This window comes from Condylura cristata, unplaced genomic scaffold (genome assembly GCF_000260355.1).
Source record: "Condylura cristata isolate star-nosed mole 26May11 unplaced genomic scaffold, ConCri1.0 scaffold00012, whole genome shotgun sequence".
In the NCBI taxonomy this organism is placed as follows: Eukaryota; Metazoa; Chordata; class Mammalia; order Eulipotyphla; family Talpidae; genus Condylura; species Condylura cristata.
In genome coordinates this window covers 2,806,008-2,832,523 of record NW_004567113.1, presented here as the reverse complement: position 1 = coordinate 2,832,523, position 26,516 = coordinate 2,806,008, and the positions used below count along the sequence as shown (strand labels likewise).

The 26,516-nt window shown below is 36.8% G+C and overlaps 1 protein-coding gene across 2 annotated transcripts in view; it reads right to left on the bottom strand.

The window, feature by feature from the left end:
• UNC5C (unc-5 homolog C (C. elegans)) overlaps positions 1-26,516 on the bottom strand; it is a 373,518-nt gene that overhangs the window by 41,126 nt on the left and 305,876 nt on the right. Inside the window, exons 5-10 of one of the 2 annotated variants that reach the window (XM_004681109.2) lie at positions 23,287-23,467; positions 19,656-19,823; positions 17,363-17,527; positions 3,879-3,935; positions 1,728-1,919; positions 669-1,013 (exon numbers count right to left, since the gene is read on the bottom strand). In XM_004681109.2, coding sequence (XP_004681166.1) covers positions 669-1,013; positions 1,728-1,919; positions 3,879-3,935; positions 17,363-17,527; positions 19,656-19,823; positions 23,287-23,467 — 1,108 coding nt within the window. The remainder of the gene's footprint in view (positions 1-668; positions 1,014-1,727; positions 1,920-3,878; positions 3,936-17,362; positions 17,528-19,655; positions 19,824-23,286; positions 23,468-26,516) is intronic. The other variant, XM_004681110.2, reaches the window with a different exon arrangement.

Here is a 26,516-nt window from a genome sequence, read left to right as displayed (position 1 = left end):
CCGAACTGAAATAAAATATTATCAATCACTAACTTTAAGTGATTGATTAACATTTAAGACCCTTACGTGGTTTGTGGCTCTAGAAGCATATCATTAAAAAATAAGTTAAAACTAAGTAATGCTGCAAAAGGACATATGATGAAACTAGGATTCTAAACAGGCATTAAGAAATAGGGGAGTACCTTTTACGTACTTTGCTCACTAAAGAGAAAAGTTAGTAAGTGTAGACCTGATGTCTATTATGTTGTCCTCTGATCACCTAGAAGTCAGTATTCCAAAGTACTGCTTCCTGTTATGAGTTGGATCTGAACCAAATGATGTTTTTTAATTAATTTATTCTTTAAAAGTGTGATGGCAGTAGTGAAAGCTTCTGGCTTGATGTTGCCTTGTGAAACGCTATAAAGCACAAGGTCAATGCAGTTCTAAATTATAGCTTAGCAGAAAGTTGTGAGTATAATATTTCAAAAAGAAGGGTTCTCAGAATTTCTTGGAAGAAGAAAAATGGCTTTGCTGAATTTGTCTGAAGCAACATTTGGTTTATGGTGAGAGATCTGGGTTAGATAGACTACATTTAACATTTCAGGCCTAATAAAAACAAACAAAAACTATCTTAGTATAAAAAATACTTTTCCAAGCTTTATCCTAAAATTTCAGTTTTTAGGAGTTACCTGAGTTGGGAACAATAAGGTGGCCCCCGAGGGAGTTGAAGGTGCCAAAGGCAGTGCAGGATGGGTCTGTCTGCCTTGCTAGACTTTGATTCTTCAGATTGAGAGCCTCATTTTCCAACAAAGATTGAGTCATCTGAGGGGAAAGCTTTGATGCGAACTCAGAGAGGTCATCTTGGGGGGTGACAGCACCTGAGGTGTTGTATACTTTGATTTTCAGATTAGGCAGTGGATCCAAAATTGGAGAATTGGTCATTGGGATTTTGTCTGAGACATCATGCAAAGCATAGACGGGTCCTCTGTACATGGCTGCAGCTGAAGTGAGGTCTGGGGGTACAGCCAAGAGGTCTGAAAGAGAAAGGAAATTCACTTGCATACTCTTCTTAGGCAACTCCCATTTTTTTTTTTTTTTAGACAACCCCTAGCACTTTCAGAGCCAACATCCAAGCTATTTGGTAAACATTATTTAAACACACACACACACACACACACAGACACACACTAAAGTTGTGTTGAAAATCGGGCCATTACATAACTAGGGTCCCTTAGTTTCTGACTCCAAATAAATAAATGAACCCATTGAATATTTTGTCTTTTAGTCTACTCATTACTCCTGAAGTATTTAACAATCTCAAAAAATTGGATTCCAAGACAGTGATACCCACCAGGTGATTATTTGGTAATAATTTCCTTCATCTAAGTTTGAATTAATCTGTGGAAGACTATATTCACAGCAATGCAAGATGTCTTGTCAAAAGGAAGACAAAAGAATCTCAAAAAAAAAAATCATTCAACTAATCCATGCACTCTTTTCATTTAAAAGTTAATAGGTATGACAGGGAAATCTGTTAAAGAAGGGGAAATTTATTTGCGTGCCTTTCAACTCTAATTTGTTCATGTGAATGAAGTTAATACAATAATGAACAAAGCAGATCAAAATACCTGTCTTCCTCAAGTGTCCTTTCTAACTGAATTGGATTACTTGATTTTCCCCTCGTTTTGAAATCATACAAGGAGACTGATTAAATGCATACATCGCAGTGAAGGGCAATGTTAACTGACCTTGTCTGGCTGCCTTGATGTTCACAGGCTGAAAGCCTCCATTCAGTGCTGAGGAGTCAATTATATCAGACTCGAAGTCACGATGATTCTTCCGATACACAAACAGGGCCACGACTACAGAAATGGCCAGGCAAACTATCACGGCTATCACGATGCCAACATACAGAGCGACATCATCTGAATCAGGAGCAGCTTGAAGGGAGAAGGGTACATTGGACCAACTGGTTAGAGAAATTTCCTGCAGCACTACATATTGCTATAACTTTTTTTTCAGACATGTATTGCCTTTTTATAGGTTAATTTAAATCTGTTTCAAAAATGATATGAAGCGGGGGTGGGGGGGTGATATGAAACAACTGTGGCATTTCAGCAGAAAATTCTCTGTGATTTCTTTTTTCTCCTCACTCTTCATCTATCCACCCACTAATCTATCTTAAATTGGGCAGCATAACAGACCATTTATTAGAAGGCATAAAAACAAACTAGAGCTGTGGTTACCCCAACCCACATAGGAAAAATAATTATTACTGATCAAAGGTGAAAAAGTTTGGAGGGTGGTTTTGAATTCACAGATAGTTCTTTAAAAACATAAACACACTGTTAGAAATAGCTGGCATGTTTAGAATCTGTATATTTATTGAACCAGAATATTTTTCTAAGTATTTCTTCAAAGTCATAAAGTTACTTTCCACAGCATTCTTCTCACTTTTCCTAAATCAATGAAGGGACAGGTGGGCACAGTATACCGAAGTAAAGCAAACATTAGAAGCAAATATGTTGAATTTGAAAGGTGTGCTTTGAGAAAACCAGATCTGGGGAGCAGAGGTCAATGGCAATAACTCTGGGGACTTGGATACAGAGTCAGAAATACCTCCTACAGCCCTAAACTCACTGAGTCTTGTTGGACATTGCCATTTTAGCTAGTCGTTGCTGGGAGTAGATAAAGGCTGGCTCAGTCATCAGAAAGGTCAGACTACCCCAAAAGGCAATTAAGCATTTGACCAACACAGTGTTCAGTCTGTCGGGGGTCTGCTTCTGGGTAAACCAAGAAGAAAATCCCTGCAAATGCTGCATGTGGCCTTGGTGGTACAGACCATGTATTATATCTAACTGCAAAAGGTGATGGATGCTGATAATTACAACAAAACAAACAAATTTAAACCTGCCTCAACCCCCACTGACTTCTTTAAGCCTCTGTTTTTAGTTTTCCATGACACACAAAAGTTTTTAACAAAGTTAACACTGCTCACTATAAAAAAGGTGATTCAATTGGTATTGCACATGATCAAAAGCAAACTTTTCAGGCTTAACTTCATATGGGTGTATACTTTGGGGGGGGGTGATATTCAGAAGTGGAAGTCTCATGATGTAAACATGGAGGATCACTGCTCTCTCCAAGGCCACATGATTTATGTGGTGAAATGACAGTTTACTTGGATTACCAGTGGCTCATGGGACCAATACACTCATGTCATTTTATTTCTGATACAATTACTAGAAAGGGGTTCCCGACTGGCATTTGTGTTCAAATTTACTCAATGTGAAAGGATTGCTTTTCATTTGTAAACCACCATCTTTCCCAAGATTTCCGTAATACTGACTTCCCTGTCAGTCGAGTCACAACTGACCTATTTTGGGACACTGGTGATACCCCATCCTGCTGTTGTGTGAGCAGTGCTTCCAGAGTGCTGACTTCACGTTGCTGCTGGATTTTATTGGCGGCCTCGTGGTGGCATCCTGAACTCTGGTCAGGGCATTCTATCTAAATCGCTCATGTTTTACTTTACTAGATTGTAATTACTTATTCAACATTCATGATTTCGCACTCAAAAGATCTGCATCTTCTCTGTCTTTTATTTTTAGCATTTGACCCCTGCCCTTTATTTATATCAGCGTATTTCATGATATGTTTTGTCAGCCACTGGGACTCAAGCTTTGAATGGTAGACTGATAGATTTTAAAGCTGGCAGGGACTTGAAATGACCCTTTCTTCTCTTCAGCAGTGAAAATCTAATTTGTTTTTCATGTTAGAATATATTAGGCATCTATTTCCTGTGTGCACATCTGTGATGGAAAGAAAGGTAAACTTGAACTGGGGGCAATAACATTAAATGATTATACAGCAACATAAAAACCAAACATCCAACTTACAAGAAAATCCATATTCATTCTGGGTTCTGTGTTCAGTTGAAATAGGATAAATGAAACCTTGAAAAGAAACAAAAAATGAAACGAAAATGGGAACGAAATCAAATTAATGAGGGAAACAAAATGAGAGGCATGAAAAATGGTTTAATTAGAAGAATAGAAAAAGAAACCTGTGGTCTTTTAAACTTCTGGTTCAGCACAGAATTATGATTCTGCATCTCCTGTCTGCTCGGGAGTCTTACAAAGAATTAATAAGTAGGCAGATTGAATTTCAGAGTAAAAACTGGTCTCGAGTCACTAACTTTGGAGTGCTTAAAGTCTTTCTTTTATTGAGCATAAACTCTAATGGATCTAATTTATTTCAGACATCAAGGGTCATTAGCATAAGGAAAATCTTTTTCCTTATCCCTGCCATATGCTTTAATTCCCAGGACATATTCAGTATGGCTCTAAACAGTTTTTTTTTTTTTTTTATTTAATCATAACAGCTTGCTCTTGGTATAATAGAAGTAAAAAAGACCTGTCATCATTGGTCAAAGGTTAAATACCCATTTACTGAACTGAGCAGACTATCTCCCTCCACCTCAAAGCCCTTTTTTTGGATTTTTGGTTGTTTCTTTCCTCTTTATTTAATAGGAATTCAATAGGCTTTTCCCAGTGAGTAGATAGTTTGCCAATACAAAAAAAAAAAAAAAATTGGTTGCTTCTTTTCATTTGAAATCACTAAAAAAATCAATAGAACCTAAAGGTTGTAAGGTTATTTATTTTAGGAATTCAGAAGCACGGTGTAAATTGCACAAAATAAGAATCTCATTTCAATAGTGAATGCAAAAATATCACTGGCAACTTGAATTTTCTTTCTTTTAGTGTATTCCAAGATTAAAAGCATGATAATAATAATATATTAATGATGAGGAAGAGGAGAAAGAAATGACTAAGAAGATTGAGAGAAAACATCTCAAAAAATGTGGACCATGCATTTTTTGAAATGAAATCATGAAGACTTTAAAATAAAACCTATAGTTACCTAACATTTAATATTCTACAACATATAAATTCATCCAATGATATAGTACCACTTGAATAATCAAATGAAGATGAATAAGCAGCATGTGAATTAAATTTCTTTGGTAATACTCAAGGACAAAAAGTGTAGAGAAACAGCTAGAATCATAATTAATGGCTGAAATTTAAAGGTCATTAATGTTTTAATAGTAAAGGTAACTGTAAATCATCCCTCACTTAGTTCTTTTGTAGTTTACAGAATACTGAGCTGTTACAAGCTCCTTACCTATTTGGGAAACTAATTCTGGAAAAATAAGCAGTGCTCTGTTAATGAAAGAGATGTTTGCTGTAGCACAGACAGGCTTGCTGTGAATTAATTTTTAATGTTTTATTTTAGATCACTGATTGCAACTTCCTATTCAGTTTTATAAATATTGTATTCCTTTCTCCAGTTGTCTGGGTCCATGATTTGGTTCACTTTCATTTGAAACACTTCCTTCTGATAATAACCTTTTCCCATTTGTATTTGAATTCAGTAAAGGAACATCCAGGCCATACACAGGCATTAGAGGGAAGGTTATTTATTTTGAATCCCAAAGACTTAAGCAAAACAGGTTCACTGCTGGTACAGGGGGCCAGATGGGTAAGCCATTAGACTGCTGGGGTGATGATAAGTAGGAGCATGTGAAAGGATTTGCCTTTTTCAGATAAGAGAGCATATAAGAAAGTATAAAATAGAATATTGGGGATGGGCTCATGTTCACCCTGAATTTTTTGGTAAGCTTCAGCCTGAGGCTGCTGAAGAAAGCAGAACTGTGTCTTGTCAAAAAAAACCTATTTCTAGAGAAACGAAGTATGGTCTGGAATTTCTTCCTGGGAAGCAGTTCTGGATATTCCTGTGTCTATCCCCTACTTCCCAACAGAATACTTATGCCTCAGAAACACATCAAAGAATAATAAAAGGGAACTTTTCCTAAAATATCAGTTTCTCTACACTTATGTAGCTTTGATCCACTCAACAAATACTTGGGGGCCTTATGGTACTTATCAAATGATTTCTATTTTATTTTATTCTAAGCATAAAACCATTCATTTATTCATTCACTCATTCATATTGTATTCTGGGTCTATTCTAGGGAGAGGTTACAATGGGAAAAGTTCTGCTTTTGTTACAGTTTAACAGGAAAAAAGCAAGTAAAGGAAATAATAAATAGCATAATAATAATAGGACTTTTTTAATAGGCTGAAAAAAGTACTTAAAAATGGCCCTCCCTGATGGCGCAGCGGGTTAAAACACAGCACTAAGGAACTGAAGCCACTTCAGCATGAGTTCGATTCCTGGCCCCAGAGGTGACCCACATGGCACAGCAGACCTCTCCTGACCTGCCTACTGCTCCCCTCAGCAGTGTACTTTGTCAGTCAGCCTGTTCTGTTCCCCAGTCTGTCTCTGGTGAAGCCTCTCACCACCCCTGCACCTCTGGCCTGTACCCCAGCTCTGTATGCATAAATAAATAAGTCTTTAAAAAAAAAAGTACTTAAAAACAGAGCAAAATAACATAATGTGATAGGATGAGCAACTTAGGGAATCAAAGATAACTTTTCTGTTGAAAGGAAGCTAGAAATGTAGGATGGCATTAGCCAAGAAAAGATGAGGAGGGATCAATGTTTTATGCAGGGGGACAGTATATGCAAAATTTCTAACACAAAAATGGAGAAGTTGAGGTAGTGAGTGGGAGGTAAAAGGGAAAGGTAGGGCTGGGGAAGGGGTAACAGCCAAGTAATGCAGCATTTTGACTTTATTGTAAATGAAATGCAAAGCCTACAATTAAATGTATTTGACAATGATCAGTTTAGCTTATCTATAGATAATAGATCTAAAAGGCTCAACATGAGAGGATTTTATGGATTGCTTCTATAGCCTATGACTGGGGAAATCTATCAATCTCAATTATTTGATTTATCAAGACACTTGGTGAATTGCTTATAATTGAAATTCTAGAATAAAATCAAAATTAAAGTCTCACTCTTACTCATTGCTCAAAGCCAAATAGGGTTGGTCAGGCTTAACTGTTATTTTGCAATATGCAAAACATTTCAACAGACAAGGACTAAGGACACTTCCCAAAGACTTAACACTACAATTTACTCTGGTTTGGAAACACTGATAAAAGAGTCCTGGATGGCAAAAGAATCCTGGATGGCAACTTTGTAAAACTTTTTTATCTTTTCAAAACACTTCTGCTACTACACACCTAAAACATCACTTAGGAGGCTGAAAATCAGAAAAGAAGAGGATTACTGTTCCATCCCCTAAATGAAGGAACTCAGAATCACTTTCCACAGTTTGTTTTTAAGCTTCTCTATCTGATCCATCCCACACAGAACAACAGGGGACATTTTCTTCAGCTAATGAGGTGACCCGCTGAGAGCAGTGCTTGCAAGAATGAGAAATCGCATTTCTGGAAGAACACACAGTACAACAAAATTGTTTCCAGCGTCACTAACAGCCTGGTTCATAAGTTGGGGATTTCAGTTAACTCTCCTACTGGAAAGTAAAGCTGACAGCCTCTGCAGTGGCTGGCGGCTGCTCAAACTGGTAAAACTGAGATTCTCAGTCTCTCAGCCTTCAGCTAGAACTCTGCTTCTGCCCCTTCCTCAGCTGTGAGGTCTTGGTCAAACTCTCCTGTCTCCGCATCAGTACTCCCATCTGTGTGAAGGGCTGCTGATACATCCACATTGGTAGACAAGACCATGAGATTGCAACCAATCAAAAAATAACAGCTATATTGAGGTCATGTTGATATACTTTATATATTCACTAAAAATTTGGGTTCTTATGGGATTTTTTTTTGTAGTGTCAACACAGTTTATTCTTTTATAAGTGACCTTGGGAATTTGTTTAAATTTCTGCTTCCGTACTTAGTGTGCACAAGAAGTCCAGTTTTTCTGAGAAACCATGAGCAATTCACTCTTTTAAGCATTGTAGACTTTCGCTCTCTCCTTGTAAAGAGACGTATTCTTGGGCTTTGTGGCTTCTGGCAAAGACATAGTGGCCTATTTCAGAAGAGAATTTCCTGGGCCAGAGTACAAATTGATGTTAAAATGATTTATTTGTCAGAGGTGGCCACGCTAAAAGGAGTATTTGGAAATAGGGCAAAAAGGTGTTTTTGGTTGTCACAATATTTAGGGCGTTGTTTGTAGCATTTAGTGACTGAAGGCCAAGAATGCAGAGTGCCTGCAATTGGACAGGCCTTGTCCAGAAAGAACTGTCGGGAGCACAACAGTCCATTCACGACAATTTTTGAAACGGCCTCTCTTGCTGTATAAGATGGACACAGGCCTGCGCTCCAAAAAGGCCTACTGGTCCCTCACATTTCTACACAACTGCTGGGGTGCAGTGCTCCTGCAGTTGGGGTCCTGAAGTTTGTATACTGTGGTTTTATTTATTTAATTTTTTAATTTTTTTAAAAGACTCATTTATCCATGCATACAGAACTGGGGTACAGACCAGAGGTGCAGGGTGGAAAGAAGACCAATCAGTGGTAGAGCCCGGAGCAGAAAGAACAGGCAGATGGACGAAGAACACTCCTGAGGAGAGGAGAGGGCTGAGAGACAGGCCAGGTCTTCTCATTTTCATGATCCTGACATCAGAAGGATATATTTTCCCCTGGATTTTCACTTATCCTTGACCTGGCTGCTTGGTAGTTCTCTCTAAGAGTGACTTGATACTAAGCCAAATATGAGTTTTTTTTTCTTTTCTCTCAACTCAAATACATTTTTTTTTCTGATGCAAATGTTTTTATTTAAAATTATTGCTGTTCAGAATAAATATGTTCAGATTTTCTTTTTTTCTCTATTAGGTTGGTTCTCATCTAGCAGGCCCATCCGAACTGGACTAATGATGTCAAAGGTCATTACTGTCAAAGCTACTCACAGTCATTTATTATAATTTACCACTCTTCTGAGAGCTTACTTATTGACAAAAGCTTAAGGAGCTCCAAACAAATGAATATATTAATTGTAGGACACGACAACAAAAATAGAAGAGGCCTTTTGCTTATCACTTTTGTCATTTATCTAAATTGCCCTGGTAATTCCTGCTGCAGCCTGCCTGGGCGGTAGGTCATTCCTATCTAAACTGATCCACAGCCAGAAACTTAAATAAATGTCTGAAATTTAACTCAACAGTTGTGTGAAATCAAGCTCACAGATCAGCTTCCCAAGTTTATGTTTTTTATTGACTTGTATTAGTGGTTAAATGGGAAATGTTGAAAACAAATAATAGAAGTTAAATCTCAGTGATTCTCTTTGACAGTGACTTGATGCTAACAACTACATTTTTTTTCTGATGCAAATGTTTTTTAAGACTTTATTGTCATTCAAATTTACATATGTTCAGATTTCTAGGAAAATAATAGATATTTGTGGATACTCTGCAAGAAGAAGTAACTAGGGTTATCAAAACAAAAGGTAAATAAATGAAAGAAGCCAGTGCAGGGTTAAAGAATATTAACTTAAAGGGTTTAGCAGTAGGATACTTAAGTCCAGAGATAAAGACATGGGGTGATTATGGTAAAATATCTTTTGGTTTAACTTGTTTTAATTGTAAAGTTCAAATATATTACAGTAAAAATGTAAGCAATTAGGGTTTCCTTGGTGGTGCAGGGTTGAAGTTTCAGCACTATAAAGCTATTAGCAGCCACTGTAGCACGAGTTCCATCCCTATCCAGGGAGGTGACCCACCTGGCACAGCAGACCTTTCCTGACCTGCCAGCTGCTCCCCTCAGCAATGTATTTCAGTTAGTCTGCCTGTTCTGCTTCCCATTCTGTCAGTGGCGAATCCTCTCACCCCATGCACCCCTTGGCGTATACCCAGTTCTTGTATGCACAAATAAAAATAAATCTTTTTTTAAAAATGTAAACAGAAGATAAATAAAAATTAGAAGTTGTACTAGTATTTTTAGTGTGGCTACATTATTGTCATCAACTTTTTTCATGAAAAATAATAACCAATTAACCCCTTTAAAGATTTAAGTACATTTGTAATCCTTTCAGTCTTTCCACAATACCAAAAACACTGATAGAAAAGGAAAATGATGAAAAGTCCTAATGAAGAGGTGATCTTGCATTCATCTTCTGGTTCCTGGACAAAAAGAAAACAGAAAGAAAAGCCCTAACCCTGTGATGCTGAAGAGGGCCATGCTGGGTTGTGACTGGAAAGGGGTCACCTTTCCCTGTCTCCTGAGTTGGGAAATCCTATGAGCCAGAGGCCTTGACTATGTCCTCTCACACATATGTTTGGGGGCTCATGGATGTTCATCAGGTTTCTGTGGACTTGAGGCTCAAACAACATCCCTGCTTTCAATAGCAGGAAAATGTTCTACCAGAAAGGGGAAACAGCAAAAGTAAATTCACTTATAATTCTGGAAACATACACCACTGTGTTGGGTCTCCTGTTCACACTCAGAATATTTATTCTCCAGCTGGGACACGGCATATCAAGGACTATACAAACACAGCTATGACATCGACTCTTCCAAACTATAGATAAAAGCACTCGCTGTCTGACACTCACAATTATGTTTTCCTATCAAACTGCTGGGTTGACAAGAATTTCACTGCCAACTGACTAGAGCCTTCTCAGACGCTTTCCCGGGTAGTTATAAACACACATCATTCTAAAGTCAAGAAACAACTCTTTGTTAGGCAAATTACTTCCCCACATTAAATGCGCCTGGCATCCGGGAGCCCTGGTAGGCAGTGAGTCCACACCACAATTTACACACACAGTTCTGCCACTTCCGCTGCATGTGAAAATTAATGGAAGAGTCGTGTGGCATGTAAATTTTTTAATGAGTAGAAAGTGCTAAATTTGCAGATGGCATAACATTTTAATTTCCCAAAGTCAGGAAGTTTACTGATGCAGACACAATTTCTGGCAGTTCTTGTTTGTAAATTGCAATTTTAAATTTGTCTACTGTGGCGTAAACCCACTTCAGCAAGGAGTAATTCTAGGTTCAGATTTCAACTGTTACATATACCTACATAGGACTCCCATCTTCAGAAGGGATCCGAAACAAAAGTTCCTAAGAATAGCTGGGATAATGAGTAAGCTAATGTTGGACATTGTTTCTGGACCAAGCCACCTAGTTCTGGGAATGCTATTTTCAAACAGAGAGATAAACATTATATGTCAGCTATGACAAAGTAGATCTTACTACAACTCATTATAAAGTTTTGTCTTTTCTTTCTTTTTTTTAATTTAAAGAGCAGGTTTACTAGAAAAGGGACAGAGAAGTAAAACACTCTTGCACAGGCATGAGCGGGCAGGAAGAACTGCCGGAAAGGGGCAGGTTTGCTGAGAGAGGCCTGTCTGGTCACAGGTAGGCAGCCTTAAGGAGAGTGCCTTTTGCTGGGGGGAGATCAGTGAAGAGAAACCTCTACTTCATGCAGATCAGTGAAGAGAAACCTCTACTTCAGGCAGGCAGGAGGCTGCTGCTTTGTAGAGAGAGAAAGTGAGTGGAAAGAAGCACCTGCATGGGCACAGGTGGGCAGGATTGCTCTCATTATGATTATAAAAGTTAAATATGTCAGTGCTTCTGTGGGTGTGTGTGTGGGTAATTACACCTAAAAGATATGATCCTGACCTCTAAATTACACACAATGTTGTGAACCAATGCTACCTTGAAAATAAAATGTTAAATGTTATTAGGTCTTGATAATATAATTGTGTCAGGATAAATGACAAATATGGCGGTTCCTCCCTGGTGGCACAATGGACTAGGACATTGCACTACAAGCTGGTAGCAGCCGCTTCATTGCAAGTTCGATCCCCTGGCCCAGAGGTGACCCACATGGCGCCGCAGACCTCTTCTGACCTGCCTACTGCTCACCTCAGCAGTGTACTTCGTAGATCTGCCTGTTCTGCTCCCCACTCAGTGTCTGGTGAAGCCTCTCACCGTTCCTGCACCTCTGACCTTGTTCTGTATGTATAAATAAGGCTTAAAAAAAGATAAATATGCTTATTGCTTCCCCTCCTGGATTTCAGAAACTGCCTTTCATGCTTCCACTCGTGGATTTCTTTCTCTGTGTCAAGCATTCCTCTCCCCTCCTTTTTTATTTCCCCTCCCACTCAAAATTACTTTATGTAAGTCCTACTAAAAAGTTACATTGCAGAAGCAGGTGTTATTTCACACGATTGTAGGAATGGTATAACTAAACCTAAACAGGTAAAGAGCACAAAGTCTCTTCTCTACCTTCTGAACAAGATGTAATGTTCTGTAGTATTAATAGTGGGAAAACCACTGCAAGTCATCTACCTTTTCCTGTTCAATACAATCCATATCATTCAGCATACTTAAGGGTATTATTATTTAATTTTTTTGAAAAAAAAATAATATGGTATTAAGCCAAAATGTCCAGCTACTTTATGCAACATTAAGAAACTGATGGCTTCTACTCAGTCCTTATTGCTTTCTAATGGAATAGGAATGATTTCCGGGTCTTTTTTATTTGAAAATAGTATTGCCAGTGTAGGAACTGCTTTTTCAGGTCAGTAAGGACATAGCCAATGTAATATATTCATGATACATATTGTACTTCTGTATCAACTAATGTGTATAGTTGGCCTAAAAAAGTTAATGGGACTTCTGAAATTGCTTAAGACCATGACCTTGTTTCAAAAATAAAATTACACAGTGTCACATAATGAGTCCCATTTATCAAGCAGCTTAAGAATAAGCACACTTGCAAGGACAGAGTGATACCTATATGATAGGCAACTTGGAAAGAATGCCAAGCTGTAACTCAGTTCCTAATTCCATGTCTTCAAAATCCTATACACACACACACATACATATGTTTGATTACATATTAGTAACTGTTGCCGCTTAGAGTTCTATGCAAGGATTCATCCAAATGCATTTTGATAATCTAATTTAAATATTGTCTAATTTGAAACAATGTGACCAAATTCCCAGAGCAAGTCAGTGATATTGTGACATGTCAAATCCAGGGATGCCTGTTGCCTAGACCATGCAGCTGTTCTAACCAGTCAACATTTCCCTTCTCAAAAGTCATTTAAATTTAGAAACATAAGAAAATAGCAGGCATAAAGGATGTGGGGGAATAGAAAGCATATTTAAAAAGAAAAAAATTACTTTTTGATCTTACTTGCCAAGGAAATGCATAAATTTCATTTATCTTTTTTTTCTAAACATGTTTTTACATAACTATGACTAAATGTATGTATTAACCATATTCTTCTTTTCCGTGGCAAATCATCATAAATAATTTAGTGGACAAATGGCACTTTATGGCAATGCCATGTATTACTTAACAATTGGAATTTGCATTTTTAAAGTAAAAACAAAAGAATATGAATGTATTTGGCATATCACATATCTTTTTAGGTATTCATTTTAATTACTTAAAATGTATTCACTCATGTAGAACTGCTGGGCCACATATGAGCAATTTTAAAGCTTTTTACTCACATTGTCAAGTGGGTTCCTCAAACACTTGCGAAGATTTATATTCCCGTTAGCAAAACACAAGAGATGTCACTTTACTGCACATTTGCCATCTAGTATTATTATAACTCTCAAATATTTAATATTTTTGCACATAACTCTCAAGCCTTTTGATTCAAAATGTCAACAGTTATGAAGTCCAGGTATTTAAAATATCTGGATTTCCTACATGTCATTCATACACAATCTAATAATCTGCTAAATAGTTTAGAAAACTTCTGATTGCTCAATAGAAAATTATATATTCTATAACCTATTGAATATAGAGTCTCTGGAAAACAAAAATGTAATTTTCAATTCTAAAACACAATAGTCTCCAAAATATGTTCTTAGCCAAAATGAGAGTTGAATTAAGAATGTCCTTAGGGCCCTCCCTGGTGGCGCAGCAGGTTAAAGCACAGCACTAAGAAGCTAAAGCCACTTCCACATGAGTTCTATCCCCACCTGCCCCGGAGGTGACCACATTGCTCAGCAGACCTCTCCTGACCCGCCCTCTGCTCCCCTCAGCAGTGTACTTCATAGATCTGCCTGCTCTGCTCCCTGCTCTGTCTCTGGTAAATCCTCTCACCCTCCACATCTCTGGCCTGTACCCCAGTTCTGTATGAGTAAATAAAATCTTTTAAAAAAAAAGAATGTCCTTAATGTCCTAAATGGACATTTTACAGTAAAGATTGAACAATATTGTAAGTTCTATTTCTTACCTTTTAGTCATTTTCTAGAATCATGATCAAAGGATGTCTCTATAGTTTATGTTTTGAGAGTGCCAACGCATTCTCTTCCACTCTCCCTTAAACAGACTGTTTTGTTGAATGATTTGAAAATGTTGTCGTAAGTTCATTTTGGGGAATAGACATTTTATCAAAGCCCAATACACATAAGTTGTATAATGAACTATACAGAGGAGCTTGCTGTTTGCTTTGCTGGTATCCTAGAAGTTATGCAACTACGTAAATTTTTCTATGTATTTTTGCCTCTTGTGCAATTGTAGTCTCCACACCAGAGTTGGGTGCATAATTGTGGTTTTATTAGAAACATAACAAAGCCTTAAGTGAAGGCTTTATTTTGCATTTATTTAATTTTTCTGTGGCTTGGTTGGGATGTTGGGTAAAGGTTTTCTAGTTGTTTTTCATGGCGAGGCAGTTGTTTACGAGGATCAATTTTTCAAGGTTCTTACTTTCAACTCTTGGCCTCAGGTTTTTAGCCTCTGTGACACAATGGAAACCTTAACTCCCAGCCCCTAGCACCTGCACCTATGTCCAACAGATCTCTTGGTTCTTCTGCAGTGCGCTCAAAATTAACTCTCTAGATCTGTCCTTTCCTGTTCATGTCTGACACTTGAGGACTGCTGTCTTTTGATCTTCACTTCCACTTTACATACACATGTCACATGTATGTGCATGTCTTTTTGTTTTAATATTTTATTCAATATGTGTACATATTTTGAGTCAACAGTTTGTATTAATGGAAAATTGCATTTAAATATGATCTTTTAGAACAAATTAAGGAAAAAACATGACAGTGATGTTTCTATACATTTCATATGTATTATTCTTCAGTAATAATTTGGTTTTTAAAATATACTTTGTTTTCTTGGGTACTCTATATTCTAGCGACATTCATTATGAATGAATCTCTTCTCCCTAGTAATTTTCATACATTTATATTTGAGTCATTTATTTACAAATTTTAGGTAAATTCAGAGGTTGTATTGAGTATGATTTAATGGTATGGAGGCTAGTTTTATTTTGAGATAATATTTAGATACTGAAGGACTATTTACAAATACATTAAGAATACTAATTATCCTAAATAAATATCGTGGTAATTATTGACAGTTGTAATTTTCTGATTTTCTTCTATTCCCATAGCAAGCTTGGTGGTTACACCACTAGGAAGACTTGTTTTCCAAATAAGATATAAGAATACTATTTCTTTCCAAAACTTTGGGAGCAGCACTAACTTACTTAAGCAGAAAATGTAACTTTCACTGTCAAATACTTTGTTTACACAGAATAGCAATATCTCTTGTTTTTATCATTGAGTAAATCAATAGCAGTGCAGTCTACAATTATCTGTTGGACTGGAGTGGATAAAGAAGAGCAGCTGAAAGAGTTTATTGACTTGGTAGGAACTATTAAATAGCAAATCAGAATTGTTGAAAGAAATAGCTTTTCAACTGGCTGATTTTAATCTAAGTGTTCAAATGCTTCAAGAATTAACAAGAGAATGGGCTAAAAGGTAAATACAACAAACAGCAAAATTCCCCTCTTGCAGCCTCTCCCACACAATAATTTACTATTAATATTGATAAAACAAAAAAAATAGGCGACAAATTCTGATAATGGTGTAAGAAATAAGAGATTCTGTCTGCTCAGTCTTAATTTGAATATTTCATGTTTGGACTGAAACATGAAATAGTTTAAAAGGTGTCACTTTGTTTAAGTAATGAAAGGTCACTGTTCCATGCCACAGCACTCTGTTCTTTGTTAAGCAGTTTGCCTTGGGAATTTTTAAACATGCATGATAGAAACCGTAGGTATTAGCTATTCAAAGGTGAAATATAACATTGAGAGAGGAAGAAGGGAAGAGAATGAACCTTTGAATATTGCTATTTTTCAACCATACATTAAAATTGTCAACATTAAAGGGGGAGCATCACATAATAAAAATATCAAAAAGAATAACTCATGTAGTTGAACATTTTAATTTTAATCTTCAATTGAAACTTACACCTTTAGGAACAAACGCTGTATCTTGTGTCGTTGGACACCTTGTTAATAAACAGTTGTATTTTCATTCTTGCTTTTTTTGGCAACCTTAATGAAAAGCACAGTAGCTGTTCCTAAAACATTTTGTAAACACAAAGTATGCTTTATCCATAGGAACGGCAAGTTGTCAAAGAATGTGCATTGCCTAAAGAGCGACTAGGTTTTTACTTGTCAATAACATAATTATTTGTATTTAAGTAATGTTTCTTTTATTCAGGTCCCTATATTCTGGAAGGTAAAGCATTCATAAATGTAGTGGAAATAAAATTTTAAAAATTTAAATAGCAAATATAAACAAACACTTCTACACAAGTATATTTGTTTGTTTGCATTCTACAAACTACTTGCTGTAAGTTCAGACTCAAAAACTATGTATTTGATCCATTTATCTATATAGATGTGATTACAGAACAATTTATAGTACCTTACTTCATGGTCATTGAAGAGGCGATAAATGTTGTACATCTTAAGTACAAAAAAGAGGTTAGATTTCACTAGTATGGAAACTCAACTATATGTCATGAAGAAAATCTAAGCAGCAAACTTACAAAAAATGAGGAGTGTTTAGCTTCCAGCACTTATTCTATTATTCAGCCAATGGTCTACACCCATTTAAAATTTTACATTTCATAAACATTACTTATTCTAAATAAATACTATAATTTCTAACACAAAAACAGCATGTTCAAAGGGTTGTGAAGATGTTTCTAATAAACACTTTTGTGTAAATGATAAATTTACCTGCAGAAACATTTCCTGTCCTGATAATGTTTTCCTTTACATAAACATTGGCTCAGTAATGACCATGAATCAGGAATAAATAGCTTTCTTTTTGAAATTCATGTTGACTGTATGAATTCAGAGTGCCCTACTGTGCACTCCATTAGAATTGACCTATGGGTTCCTGTTCTGGAAAGAATGACAGCCCCACCCTATAAATGTCTCAATCCTCTGTTCACAGGAAAGCAATACAGTGTGTCATTTATTAACTGGACATGGTTATTATTATTCTGTTCCTAGGAGGTTAACTTTTTCAATTTTGAGAGAGACCTTGGTATATTGGTATATTATTGCAATTTTTGTTATTCAAAGAATCCTTAATTTCTAGTTGTTTCCTCAAAGAAATCCAAATGGTTAAATTTCAGGACTCCCCACTGTCTGTCATTTGCTCAAATGAACTTACTCTGCATGCAGAGCCCATCCGTGCAGTTCTTGGACTGCAGCACAAGCCCATCGCAGTCCTTGCCTCCGTTCTTGGGAGCTGGGGCTGTGCACTCCCTCCTGCGCCAGTGTGTGCACTCAGTCCCACAGGTAGACCACTTGCTCCACGAGGTCCACCTGCCGTCCACTGTTGTGGGGAAAAATACAAGTCCATGGATGTTACAAAAGAGATGGAAAACATGTGCAAAATGAAGAGTGATGTAAAAATAAACTAAAAAAAAAATGCAGTATCAGGTCAGAGGGAGAAATGGCTGCCTGATGACAGAAGGGAGGGGGGCTGGAAAATAAATGAAACACAGTAAAACTTCAGAAAAGACCCCCGAGAAGAACTCTGCATTCATTTTACATACTAGGCAGTGCATTGTCTATGCATCATCAGATTCTGTGAATTTCCCACCTAGATGGGTGGCTGCTCCCTCACTGACCAAGAGGAGGGATAGCTTACAGGCACACAAAGAAACCAGAACTGTAACCAGGAAAGACATTAAAGTACAGAAAGGGGAGAAGCATGATGAGCTGGTGTGGTGGGCTAAGGGTAACTGGGTGGTGGCTGTGTCTGATAATATCCTAATATTACCTTAATTAAAAATAAGTTTAAAAGATTAGTGAAGCAAATCCTAAATAACAAACCATAAAGAAAACAAACAATACATACTTAAATAAATATGAATCTAACTTAAAATGCAATATGAATGGTATTTCCCAAGTTTCTATTATGGTTTTCAAATTGAAAACTAGGGAACCTGTTTTTGGATCCAAAAATGCTTCCTGCAGAGAATCTTATGAGCAGTACAAGCAAACCTCTGTGCAGGTTGAGAACTAAGTTGGCACAGTGGGGAGAAATAAATATGTCCATCCACTTACTCATCTACCAGTCCATTCTCTTTCTCTCCCTCTAAGAGTATCGTATAGATCTCATATGTTACAGATACATATTGGTAGAAACTATATTAATATAAATATTTTGCATAGTTAAAAATCTATATAGTTTCATATTACAATTATTGTGCAAGTAAGCATGCCTACATGAGAATATGTTGAAAACATTAATATTTCAATCACACAAAGTTAGCAATATAAGCAACTTCCAGCTATTTGGAAAAGAGACATTTTCTTTGATCTAAACCATCCCATATCATGAATGCACATGCACACACACATTTCAATTTGAAGTTAAATGCTCAGTGCATTTATAATTGTGGCCATCAACTCCTAGAGAGTATAAGACAAAATACTAAAACGTTAAGTCCAGCTAAAGGCTAAAATGTGTTCCAAAAATAGTCAAAGATTTAGTGCCTCCATTGTTTTGATTTTTATAAATCAACATACATAAAACTATGGGTTATATATTTCTCTTCAGTTCATTTCATCAATCCAGGTCTGGTAAATATTCTATTAAATGATATACAGGTAAAAGCTGTGCAAAATAAAGGGAAATGTAGATATTCCTAAATATAAAGCTGATAATATAATAACTAGCCCAATTGAGTAAGCTAAGATTTTGGATTTTAAAATAAGTTGATCTTAGCTTTTCCAATAATCATTTTGGTCCTGGAAAATGCTGACTTCAATTTACCTCAGGATAGTAGTTGGTAAAAATATGAGATAAACACAAAGAGCAGCTCAGAGGCAGAACAGCAATAATGCCATGGGCATCACTGCAAATGGCTCACAGAATAGGTGACCAGCAAGTACAGATAATACAGGGCTGAGTGCACTGTTTTCAAAATGTTAGTCCATGAGTAGTCACAAAGCTTTGCCTTCTGATTAATTCATTCCAAATATTTATTCCCCCTTGCCCAGAAACTGACACCAAAAATCAAATGCCAAAAATCAAATATCTCAGTTGAAAACATTTTTGTATTTCATTTCCAATTAAAATTTCCACAGCTTTCTGAAGATCAAAGGCTGTTATTCCTAAGGTGTATGGTTTTCAATACATCTCAAATCCCTTGAATTATAGAACCTATGATCTTGGTTCTGGCAGTTCTGTTGAGCAATAGAGAGGGATTATATTCACAAGTGTTTAATCTCCTGTTGAATACTATTTTGCATGTTCAGTAACAAAATCAAGGAGCTCTTTTGAGGGAAACTACTTGATTTTGGAGGAATGAAAGCATTGCATTTTATGATGGATTTCGATGCTTAGCAAGCATTTAAGTCAAGAATAGGCTTTGTACATACCCCCTAAAACGTTACTTCTAGGGTGGGAAGGTGGGAAGGAGCACTGGGAGTGCAAACAGTGGCTGGCTTACCAGGGCACAGCGTGGTACAGGTGATTTTCTGCACACTCTGCCCTTCACAGAAGGCCCCGCCATTGAGCGGTGCAGGGTTGGTACAGGTCCTCGTGCGCTTCTGATACCCTCGTCCACAGCGGCTGTTACACACAGACCACTCTGTCCACGTGGACCAGCCTCCGTTTACTGGAAGGAGATAAGTAATGAAATGTGGGTTAAATGTGTGCATGCACACGCGGGCACACAAGCCACTCCTCGCACTTCACAAAATCATGAACCTGTAGAATCTCAGCTCAAATTCTCACCTACTCAGAAAAGTAAATATGATTGTGTTTTCCCTTTGGTCAGCAGTACTTTTTTTTTTTTTTTTAAGATTTATTTATTTATGCATACTGGGGTACAGGCTAGAGGTGTGGGGTGGGAGGATGAAAGGATTCACCAGAGACAGAGTGGGGAGCTGAACAGGCCGATGTACTGAAATACATTGCTGAGGGGAACAGTGGGTGGGTCAGAAGAGGTCTGCCACCAATGGAACACCTCTGGTGTTGGGGATCGAACTCACACGGAAGCAACTGCTGCTGGCTTGCAGTTCCGAGCTTTATTTAACATGTGCGCCAACCCGTTGCGCAATCAAGGAGGCTCTTAAAAAACACAAGGCTCTTACCTAGTAAACCTACAAAAATTACATTTGACAGCTTGTCTCGAGTAATAAATGTTTACATCCTCATGCCAAGTATGCAAATAGGTCTCAAGCATGGAACAGAATAAAATCATATTGCCATTTCTTCATAACGTGGTTATTTTTCTTTAGCATATATAAACTTTGAAACTTTTAAAATAATTTTCACTAACTAAACAGAGAATTTGGTTAACAAAGTCCCGTCTTTCTGGATTTTAATAACTGAGCAGTTTTCCGGACTGGTAATTAGTGGATGTAATTGAAATGGGCACCCATCTTGTGTACAAAGCTAATTAAGTATGGTGTTTGATGGAGCTGTCAGTAAGATGTGATTATAAATTCTACTCCCGAAAACTATTTTCTCTTTTTAACTCTGAAGATGTCGCTCTAGAAAATACTCTGATATTTCATACTTTAATAAAATAACTCTGTGGAATTATTAAGTAGTTTCTAATAAAATTATATGACAGCTAAAAAGTTAGCTAAAACAGCACAACCAGTGTGTAGGTTACTCATTACGATTACACAGCCTTACATATGTACATCATTTATGCAAATTTCCTTTTCTAGAACACTATATAGTGATTGTTTTATACATACAGGTACAGGAAAAAATGTTTTTTACAGCAGATTTTTTTTTTAATGTAAAGGTAAACATTTGAAACAACTTTGTTGGCACAACAGGAAACAACAGGAAAATGGTAAGGCATATATGTTTATGTGATTGACTTTTAGTCAGTCATTAAAAGTGATATCATAGAAGTCTATTTAATAATACATGAATATGTCAGTATTATGTTTTTAAGTACAAAAAAAAAAGATTTATAGCCCTTATTTTAAAATCCTATTTATGCATAGAAAATACCAGTAGTATACACATCAATCTTTTTAAAAGCTATCTCTGGGTGACAGGATGACAGAATTATAGATATTTTCTTTCTCTGTCCTTTTCTGTGTTTTCCAAATTTCCTCTAATGGATACATGTTTGCAGTCTGAAAGTGATATTAACAAATATAAATATATATACAATGGACTCAAACTGGTTAAATGTATATGTTTTCCGGCAACCTATGAGCTGACTGAACTTATTTTATGAGGCCATGGGAAGGACAAGTAGATTGCTGATAGGTAGAATTGCAAGTTGTTTTCTGAAAATAGCAAAAAAGAAAACAACAACAACAACAAAAAACTTAACCTTATCAATTTTACAAAACTCCAAATGTCATGGAGTTGTCAGTCTAAATTGCTTATTAGCAGACTGGCAAGTTGATACGAGGTTTATAGCATATATGTACTACTCTGCTGTGATTTGTGAGAAATGAATAATTATAAACTTTTCAGAGACAGAAAACCTTTGAAGATCCTTGGCTTATTTCCTCATTTCATGAAAAATACAAGAATTCCTAGTATTATGGCTAAGCAACCAAGTTCAGTTAGAAGTAGAACTAATCTTAGAACACAAAACCTCTAAGCTAATGGTGTTTTTTGAACTAAAAAATGCTTGAGTTACTCATTTTTGATCCTTTCTACAGTATTCAGCATGTATTTATGGACACTGAAAGAATACTATAAATAGGAAAAGATATTTGCATGTATATTAAATGTCTATACAATACATCTATATACAGTGTGCCTTCACCAGTTATTTATGATAGTACATTCTATGATTACGCCCCATTTCTCCTTTGAATTGCCAAAGCTGTTAATCAAGTCATCCAGACAGTTTAGAAAATATAGTAAGCAAGAAACATTTTATTGTGACTTACAAAAGACAGTGCTTACAATTCAACATAGCCATTATCTTGACTAGGAAATTAGGCCTCCGAGTATTCAGACAATTTAAAAAAAATAACATGCATCTGTTCTATCAAGAAAATGGCAGTTTTAATGCATCAATATATTTGGCCTTTGTAACATCACAGTGGTTTCTGTTCTCATAACTCCCTGCAATATGAGGATACAACTGTCCAAGTGGTAGAAAGTACTATGAGCTGGACACCTGCTCAGGGCTGTCCCTCCTTATAGTCACTCTGACAATCAGGAATCTGGAGTGTCATATAACACTGAGGCAGCCATTTAAAACTTTTTTAAATTCAAATAGTGGTCTTATCAATCAGGAGGTCAAAATACTTCCCAGGGTTGTTCAGTTTCCTTTGAGATGTTAAATCAAAAATAAATCAAGAATATCTGATGTGCCTAGGAGAATACTTGTGAACACTATGAGAAATACATATATCCAAAAGAGGCTGTCTGCCTACAATTAGAGCTGAAAGCTTAGTTGTAGAGAGATCTGTTATTGAAGTGACTAGAAAACTACCTATGCTAAATTTTGCAGGAAAGGAAAGTCACCATGTGCCAGAGCAAAATGGGGTGGAAAATTGTTTAGTAGTTTGGGAGAAATAATAGCTGAGAGAGGAGAGGTGTTAGAAAGAGCCAGAAGTGTGAAGTATCTCGAAGACGTCTTGATGCTGAGGTTAGGGTAGAAGACACGTGGGACAAGTAGGCACTCACTCTGAGAGCCCCTGATGGAGTGTGCAAAGCAAGTCCAGGTATTAAAGTCCCATAATGCGCATGAGGAAAGGTCAATTTCACTTTTCCTGAGGCTCTGTGGTCACTGAACTGAGCCAAAGCCCAAAGAAATAGCAGCAGGTTGGATTTAAATATCTTCATTTGTCAGTTTTCACTAGGCTTTAATTCTGGTGGTGAGGCGTGCTGAGGGGAGGGCTTGGAAAGCTGGGACAGCTGATGTGCTTAGCAGTAGATTTCCTTCTCTTTCCTATAAACCGACTAAGTCTAGGAACTGCCAACACTAGTCTTTCTTGCATCAGGAAAGCAGTGAAATCTCACTAGACACATGAAAAGCTAGAGAACAACCAAGGGTTTTGAAAAGGTTTCTCTTTGATGTTTTAGAATGAAACTGAGAAACTGCAGTTGACATGAATTCACTGGAGATGCCAATGCTCACTCACCATAGACTATAACAGTTGCAGTTGTGCTTTTCCTCTTGGCAACAATGTTTTTGGCCACACAAGTATAGTTTGCTGTGTCAGAGAGGCGGGCCTGCTTTATGATGAGGTTGTGATCAATAGTAATATAGAAATTCCGATCTTCCACAGGATCAATTATGTCTTCATTTTTCAACCATTCCACCTAAAGATGCACAAGAGAAATAGATAAATCCCCAGTATGGCTCCCTTGCTAGTTGATTGTTCTAACTTGTGTTTTGCAAAAGGGATAATATTACCCTATGGACTTCTGCAAACAGGGAGGAAAGAACTTTCTGAGGTCAGGTTAAGTATCACTCACCTGCCAAACACACTGATTCTGTCTGTACTACATTATTTTCAAATGCCAATGAACCAATTGGGAAATACAGTGCTCAAATTGTTTTTACTTTGCCCTGCAGCAGGAGCAGCGAGTGTGCCCTGCCAAGTTCAGAACCCAATCAAAAATAATAGGGTAAGCATTTCAAACTGAATTTAAACCTTTGGCTATTTGATTTGTTTACTTTTGGCAACTTACCTGGTGTGTTACAAGAAAAGAATACAGTACTATTTAAGAAGCTCAAATGACATCTTAGAGATCATATAGTCCTAATAAAACATTTGGACGACTGATGTAGCCTTGCTTAAATACATGGATTAAATTTCCCTGAAATGTGCTTACTTTAAAATGTAGCAAACACATACTGGAGACATAGCTAAGCCAAAATACATGGGAAAATGAGAGGTTTTCTAACTCTCGATACAATGCTCAAATCACTCCTTTTGCATCTCACTAGCATCAAATTTTTGGTTCTTGATTTGCTTCTAGAAAATTCAACCTAAGAAATAACCATTCAAAACTGTTAAACTATTTTCCCATGCAAATAATATCAATTTAGCAGTGGTTATGTTTTTTATACAGCGTGAAAAGAGGGAAATATATCAGTCCCTACAAAGAAATAACTACTTATTGTCCTGAAAATTGTTCTTGCTCTTTTTGCTATGCAGTTGTTTCCATTAAGCACAACAATTTTGATATTCATCACCCTTTAATTTTCCTTCCACATTATTGTGCATATGCATGCAAGTAACCTTTAGAGATGGAGTCAATAGTTTCATTACTTTCAAAAATCTTAAGGAGCTTCTCCAGCACCACAAGAGGCCTGGAAATTAATCTCTAAACCTGCCAGCAGCTTGATGTTGTATAGCTCTAAATTATGTCGAATGCAGGGACTCTGAAATAATGCTCTTCTATTCCTTAGAGGGAGTTCCACAATTTAAAGAGAAAAGCAACACCTAGCAACAGTCCTAAAATAAAGGTATGAGGATAAAAGAAACTATTTAGTAGAAGGTAAATTAGTCAACTGCTCTCGGTATTTACACTAAAGGTAGTGAGGAAGAGAATATAATCCATTTCAAACTGTGGAGTTTTAAAACATCTATTTTGTTTTCAAATACAGACTGCATATCGATTTAGGACTATGTTTGGATATATTTGATCAGATGCTGGTATTCAGTTGATCTAAATTTTCTCAAAATTTGTCTTATGAGTGCAGTAAATACAATGGTGCTCAAAGTACATAGATGAGGGGAGGTAGAAAAATTTACATGTTAGAAATATACTCCATGAAAATTGAAAGCTGACATTAAAAACTTTTGAATATAATATTTGCCTAGCTATCTACACCCTTCTAAATGCAGCTTTCCATTTAAGAAGGCAGTCCTGGGTGCCCTTAAAGTGATCTTGAGTTCTACTTTTTTCTTAAGTTTGCTGTGGTTTTCTTTCAAAGACTCACAAATTCTACTCTTATTTGAAAAGTAGGGCCAGGCTCCTGGATACTACTTGGATTTGCCTCTGGATTCACTGCTTCCTTTGCCACTGTTTTATTGGTGTGAAAACAAGTCTCACCAATCAGGTGAGACTCTTGAGTTGTTATTCTGTAGAATTACTCTGCAGGATCAGGTTGGAACCACCTTCATGAGATTTTGCCTGAATCTGTTCCCTTCAGCTTACTCATCTGCCTGTAAAACTCTTCTGGGAGAGTTACTATAAGAAAACACTTCATCCAGACTTTTATCTCATGATTTGATTCTGAAGAACAAGATATAAGTTGTGAGTTAAATCAAACTATATTTTTTATGATGTGGATAATCTTGGTTACAACAGAGATACTTTTCTGAGCATAAAGAACAATGTGACTCAAAGATTATCACAAATATGATTTTAAGAAGCTTATTGCATGGAAATAGAACAATTTTTTGGTTAGTTAACAAAAGACTGAAATAGTGTGGTTATTTGTTGTATGACCTTTACTTTCAGCTTTACTAGTATCTCTACCTCTGTCTGTCTTTCTGTCTGTCTATCTATCTAGTCTTTCATCAGCATTGGCAGTGAGTACAGCTTGAGAATCTAGGAACCCAGAGAACTGGGTGGCACTCTGGGCCTCTGAGGGATACTATATTCCTCCCTTATCTTCAGTTTTAGCCACAGAAACTTAATCTGATTTCCACACTGAGCTCCCCTATATGCCTTTGTTTGAAGAACCAAATGGTGATGAGGATAGGAAATCAGTATAGGATCTTTATGCTCTTAACTTCTGTCAAGATACTCCCATTCCTTGTGTCCCAGTATTCCATTGCAACAACTCCCTATCTGAGACCTTTCCCTCACAGAAACTCAGGTCCAACTGCAAGTCACAGCTTAATTCTTGAAGTAGAACCCTCACTATGCCCTTTGCACCCCCATCTCTTATCCTCCAGAGTCTGGCAACCTTTCTATGCTGCCTTAGAATACATCGGCAAAATCTTCCAAAATTCTGACCTGTTTTTAAATTGTTTTCTTCACTTTTCTCTACTAAATCCTGGATTTTATTACTATTTCACTATGCTCTCCAAACATCTATCTTATAACTATCAAGTCATTAAATTATACCATTTTTTGAAGTTATCTCAGAGCTCTAAGTTCACAGCTACCTTATCCAACACAATTTCTGATGATTTTAATAAGTACAAAGGCAATGCTTTCAACTTTCAGCTTCTCAGCTCCATAACCATCCCTCCTGCCATGATCTGGGTCTATAAGTCACTAATACTCGTCTTTGATATTCTAGGCCAGAGGTTTTTTTATCTTGTTTTTACTGTAGAATTATGTGGAGAACATCTAAACTCAACCCAAATAAACTAAATACAGCACAGAGACCCTCTGATTCACTGAT